The sequence below is a fragment of the Juglans regia genome, chromosome 14 (genome assembly GCF_001411555.2).
Source record: "Juglans regia cultivar Chandler chromosome 14, Walnut 2.0, whole genome shotgun sequence".
Lineage (NCBI taxonomy): Eukaryota > Viridiplantae > Streptophyta > Magnoliopsida > Fagales > Juglandaceae > Juglans > Juglans regia.
The window spans coordinates 6661956-6668420 of NC_049914.1; the positions used below are offsets into that span (position 1 = coordinate 6661956).

Here is a 6465-nt window from a genome sequence, read left to right on the forward strand (position 1 = left end):
TTACAATTATCAATAATTATTTTGAATTTATAGGCTTTTAGGGTTAGCTAAGAATAACTATTTGTGACGAGAATAAATTCATTTTGACGGTAAGTAGTTATTTTAGCATGATATAACTGATCATAAATAAGTAATTTTTTTTATAACGCAATCGATGTCGTGTGCGCGATTAATTAATTGTTAAAAAGAAAAAAACCATCGATCTGTAACCTTGGGCAGTTTGATCTTATCCATACATGGTTACACTAGGAAGAAATAATGAGAATGATTATGACCATATTTTACGTACATGATTCATTCATATTTGAAAAGCAATATTACATGATTACTTGTAGAATAAGTATCCGCGCTCTAATAATATGTTTTGCGTGTCAGATTAATGTGGGATAGTCAAATAATATATATATAGCTAATAAGGTAGGTAAATCTCATGTTTGATAAATGTGCATGCATACGTAGGATAATTAAAAATTAACAAAAACATGTGGTGCTACTTCTTTCAATTGGTCTACTCGTGAGTTTATAAATATTCCATGCAGGTTAATTTCCACTTCTCGATCTTGTTTCTAGTCTTTCACCTAATTAATTAGTACGTAGTACATGACCAGGTAACAACCGGTCCGGCCAAATTCTAACTTTATATATAGTATTCACACATCATTCACACATGATATGATCTATATATATATATATATATATATATGAGCTTTGCTACACAACCTCCACCACACTCCACACTCCACACTCCACACTTTTTTAAATTTTTTAAATTTTTAATATTTTTTAAAATTTTTTTTTGAGTTTATTCTTTTTAAATTATTTCAAATTTTTTATTCATTATTCATATAATAAATATTTAATAAAAGAAAAAAATAATAAAAATTAAAAATAATATGGATTGTAGAGATTGTGTGAACAGTAGGAAGTTGAATAGATTTTTTGTATATATATATATTATCTCCTAAAAGTAAATATATACGTAGAAAAATCTAAGCCTGTCAGGTGCAGAAAACTCTGATCTGTACATTAAGACCAAGACCCATGCATTAGGGTTTTTTTTGTTTTTTTTCTCATATCCCTCATGTATATGGAATTAGCTGCCGGTTCAAAAAAGAAAAACTCTCTGCAAATGAAGAGTATGCACAGTACTCCTTTTTCCTATAGTGATTAAGAATCAAGATCAGCAGAGGAATCATATCAATAGCCACAAAAACATCTCGGCCTAATTCATAATTTTTCTTTGTCAGAGACAATCACTTCGAATTGATCAGTGACCCACTTTCCAGTTTAAAGATTTTCCATAGCAGAAAAGAGTTAATCATGATGAAAAGTGGGTATATTGATGGTTCGAAGTTCAAATCTTCTTCAGACAGGAGTGAGCTGGACGAGGAAAGATCAGATGGTGATCGAAGTAAGAATAAAAACAGTGCAAGCAGCTCGAGCAACAGCATAGTTGAGGAGACTGATCAGAAGATGTCCAGCTCTATTGGGGTGCGGCCATATGTTCGATCCAAGGTGCCGAGGCTACGATGGAATCCTGATCTTCATCGTTGTTTTGTCCAGGCTGTTGAGAGGCTTGGGGGTCAAGAGAGTAAGATCTTCAAATTTCTTCACATATTCACGATGATTGTATATTATATATATATTATATATATGAATATCTTAATGCAGTACCTTTCGGAATTTGTTGATACAAATATATCATCAATTGCATCTAGATACCTATTTTATTCTCAGGCTTGATTTTCCCCCCTTTCGGTGCAGGAGCAACTCCTAAACTGGTTTTGCAAGTAATGAACATCAAAGGCTTAAGCATTGCACATGTCAAGAGTCATTTGCAGGTAAAACATTTAATTATATATATATACGACGTCCCTGCATATATATATATATGTGTGTGTGTGTGTGTGTGTGTGTGTGTATATCTATCAAGGAACAAAATTAATTGGGTATGCAGTGTATCATGCATGAGATTCGCTTCATTGATTGCAAGTTTCATTTTTGTTGTTCTTTTTGGCATGTTTTGGAGCAGATGTATCGGAGCAAGAAGATTGATGATCAAGGTCAAGGTATAACACCAACTAGCTAGGGTTCTTTTGCAGATCACTCAAGCTTTTAATATTTGAAATTTGAAATTGTTGTCTTTAATGAATTGGCAGTTATAACCAGCAGCAGACATGTTATGGGAAGTGCAGACCGCCTTTGGCAACAGTACTCCAAGCTTCGAGGTATTGATCAAAGGGTTAGCCACAAATTCAGGTAATGTCGACACTGCCCAATGATTATATATACCTTTACTTTAAATGTTGATTAAACCCCATTTTAGTTAAATGAACTAAGGAATTTTATATTATTATAATCTCATCAAAATCTTTCTCGATCTCTTTCTCGCTCAAGATCATATGGTGACCTTTGTGGGAATGGTCAAGGGAGCTGCGTATCCATGCCTTATTTGACTCACGACCGCATAAATTTGACTGATCATAGCATGAATATTAAAACGAGAGGCAGCCACCTTCATGATTCAGAAGCTGGAAGCTGGAATTCTGGTGGTATCGATTTGAAGATAAGAAATGGATCTCTCTACTTGAATAACAACATTGGCTTTAACAACATTGGCTTCGGGGAACAAAGTATTAAGAGACTACAGGAGTTCAAAGAAAAATTTCCATGGCCGTTCAATCACACATCCATCAAAACCCAGACAAGCTCATCCCCCATAGAGATAGACGACTCCTCTTTAAGTACAGAATTGCATGGAAGATCAGGACAGGAGAAAACGAAATATTTTATAGACTCAAATACAGCAGTACTGAATCAAACAAAGTGGGTAGTTGGGGAAGAGCAGGCCACTGCAGGGAAAAGAAAAGGTTTCCACGACGACATCGATCTGAGTCTATCACTGAGTATAAGATCGAGACACGAGGGAGCTAATAAGAGAATATGTTGGTAATTTTACGAAGATGTGGATAGCAATTTGTCTGATCTTTTCTGTTCCTCCTCCTCTTCTTATAAGAAGACAATATGCCATCAAGCTTAGCAGGATGACAGAATTAAGAACATATTGATGCGAAAGATTCGAAACTGGCGAGTCCCCTAGATCTGACTTTATGAATCATGGAGTTCTAGTGAGATCCAGTTGGTACTTGTTTAGAACTAGATGATGCATGGTTCATTGCTGTGATCAGTACTTATGATACTTGAAGTTGCGGTAAATTCTTCTTATCATGCTCATGTTATCCATTTGAATCTTCAAATGCTATATATATATAAAAGTACTACTTATCAATTTCAGCTCATCATTTATAATTAGTTCCTTCAATAACATTTTAAATTATAATTAATGCTTTATCAATATTGTAGTCTATCTGATCTCTCTCTCTAAAAAATGTACTTAACGATTTACCGGTCCAATTCTTCAATTAATTTAGGATCACTAATATTAAAATTCAAAACCCTTCATTCATGGTTTTAAGCCACCTTAATTTGGGTAATTGATGGTTTCAATTAGGATCATGGGATGATCATTTGTTTCATGATAGCATTGATATTAGTAGTATAGTACTGCAGCTTTTCATTTTTTAATAATTTTTAATAATTGGAGTACTGGCCGAGATATGTACATCTGATGTTACTGATGTACATCATGTATATGTACGTAATCCCGTATATATATATATATGTGTGTGTGTGTGTGTTGTGCCTTTAGATATAGTTTCTGTTTTCAAACGCAGCTTGCCTTTGATCTTTGTTTCACAAAAGTTGTTTAAAATGCTTTTGACATCAGACAAAATAAGAATTATATATTCTGAGAGCTAGTTAATCAATAGAAACTAAAAATTGAGATTGGAAAACTTCGTGAGTAAAGCTGTTTATCGATAAAATTAATTGAAACTGAATTCTGAAACCCACAAGCCGAACTCAAATTGTCGACACAAAATAAACCTTTGATCTGGCCACAACTGATAGTACCTGATCCTTATGTTTAATACTTATGTTTTATACTTCAATTTTATACTTACGTTTAATATATATATATATTTATATTGAGATGCACAAGGAAAGCATTTTGAGCAGTAGTAGTACTTGTAGATGATCAGCTGTTCCACAAACGTACATTTGTCAGAGATTACATCAACATTAGTGTATAAACAATATGTATAAAAAAACGCAAGGATCACCTTTGTTCATTATTTTAAACGAATGCTGATCAGCATTAACTGTAAGCAAGATCAAACAAATGTGGCTGCAAGTATATATATATATATATATTTTTTCTTTCTTTTTTTTTAGGTGCCCCTTCGTTTTGGTGGGAACAAAGTGTATCAAGGAGCTGGCCGCCGGTGTACCTTTATACATGGCCGGTTTGCGCTAGAAGTAATAGCTAGCTGAGGATCATCAGTATTAGGGTTTAGAAAATAATGATGAGTAATGAGACTAAGGTATAATAGACTACTTGATCATCATGAACTAGCATAGAAAATGAATGCCAAGTTGTATTACATATACCTTCATTCATGTGAGTAATGATAATATTAAGGTCTTGGATGTACGATCACTCCATAGGACATCATGAATTTATGTCTTAATTCCTTCATGGCAGGTATATATACCACCTCTGTGTGTGTGTGTTTGTGGGAGAGAGAGAGCATTGGGGGCCTGAACGGCCATATTCTAGTCATGAGAAGCATCCAAAACTAAAGTCCAACACATGATCTCTGACTTTAAGAGAGATAATCAGCCTTAATTAGCTAAGTGTCATCCTCGGGTTAGTCAAGTCAATACCCATCAATTAATTTTATCACCATTGGAACGTTAATTAGATCATGAGTTTGCTGCAGGTACGCCAAAAAGGCCAATTAGCAACGGCCACCAACTCGACCAAATAATTCATACATCTAATTATTGGTCCATATTAAATTCAATTATTTTTCAACGCAACACACAAGTCAATACCCAGCAATTAATTTTCTAAATGGGAAAGGAAGAAGGGTGGGGGGGTGGTTAAGTACTTCACGATCGACCAAAAAGTAAGAAAAGGCGGGCGTTCTTAAAAAAAAACATATAATTGAAAACTCGAAAATCTATAGCACATTGAAATCAAACTGTAAGTTGCTTTAGGAAGGAGCTAGCATCTTCCAAATTAGCATCAAGATCATCTAGGACAAACTCTCTAGAAGAAAGAGGAATATTGGGCTACACAAATTATGGCAATATAGAAACCGATGGAACCGGTTGTCACCGATGGAATTGGTTGTCTCCGACGTGAACCGGTCACTAAAGTCTAGAACTGGCCGAAACTGGCAGAGAACTGATCGGCCAATGGTAGAAAATTGATGAAACTGACGTCGATTAGTTTGGTCCTGGTTTGAACTAGGTTCAAGCTGCTGAACTAGCCAATATAATATATATTTATATTATATCTTAGATAAAACGTCCTTTTATATGTATGGTTTAGAAAAAAAAATTAGAATGAAACGATGCCGTTTAGTTTAATACACTAAACAACGTCGTTTGGATTTAGGGTTTAATACCCCCTCCCTTTTTATTCTCTCGATTCTCATCTCTCTCTCTCTCTCTCTCTCTCTCTCACACGCAGCGGCGTAGCGCTCCGCTGTTTGCCACGCATCTCTCTCTCTCTCTCTCTCTCTCATCGCAACGCCTATGCGGATGTGGATGCAGCACCATTCTCTCTCTCTTTCTGAGTTTCCATCTCATTGTGATGCCGACGGGACACCTACAACTAATTGGAATCATGCTGAAATCAACGTTGCCGGTTCGGTTTGGACCGAAATCGAACTGCATCTGTGTTTTTTCACCCCTAACACAAATAGGGTTTGTCCACAAAAAAGTTTATGGGTGGAGCTACATTAATAATTATATATGCTTATAAGTAGAGGAAATTTTATCCACAAGAAGTTTGAAAATGGAGTTGGTCACATTTAATTAAATTTCTTTATATGTACAATTAATTGGAATTTTGCAATTGCACCCATTAAAATAAGAACACGTGGGGTCAATATACACATTTAAAAGGATCTCACCATAATTAGAAGAAAATGGTTAAGGAATTATATAGGTCTATCTACAAGTTCTAATTGCTCATGATATGGTTTTGATTACGCCCAAAGAATAACGCGGTAGTTGTAGTACAACTTTGATATGTCAATTTCATAGAGAGACAAATTAAAAGAATAACAAAAGGAACAAAGAAACTAAATAAAAATATAAAATGATTAATGGAGGACAAAGATTAATTTTAAATGCAAATTAAGGTGAAGCAAAGTGACTAACGGAAAAAAGTACTCAAATTTGACGAATAATAAAGTATCGGGAATCTCTTGCACAAATCCGGTATTTTAATTATTCTTAATTCATTGAATAAGTCAATTGGGAACTCAATTTCCAAAACTCACACTAGGAAGGTATAGATTTATAAACCAAAATTAAACCAAATGTAACCTT

General features: G+C 34.5%; 1 protein-coding gene across 1 annotated transcript; it reads left to right on the plus strand.

Annotated features, from left to right (window-relative positions):
- Positions 1–1265: 1265 nt before the first annotated feature.
- LOC108996911 (myb-related protein 2-like) lies at positions 1266–2953 on the plus strand. The gene is made up of 5 exons (XM_018972953.2): positions 1266–1591; positions 1765–1841; positions 2033–2069; positions 2160–2259; positions 2398–2953. Exons 1-5 carry the CDS (start codon positions 1321–1323, stop codon positions 2951–2953), a joined length of 1041 nt encoding a protein of 346 aa, XP_018828498.1. The 5' UTR covers positions 1266–1320.
- Positions 2954–6465: the final 3512 nt, after the last annotated feature.

Bases quoted from the DNA above. Each gene is read 5' to 3' on its own strand.
- LOC108996911 (XM_018972953.2), top strand. From the start codon at position 1,321: ATGATGAAAAGTGGGTATATTGATGGTTCGAAGTTCAAATCTTCTTCA. The intron at 2,070-2,159 runs GTATAACACCAA...ATGAATTGGCAG, and splicing joins GATTGATGATCAAGGTCAAG to TTATAACCAGCAGCAGACAT. The intron at 2,260-2,397 runs GTAATGTCGACA...TTCTCGCTCAAG, and splicing joins AGGGTTAGCCACAAATTCAG to ATCATATGGTGACCTTTGTG.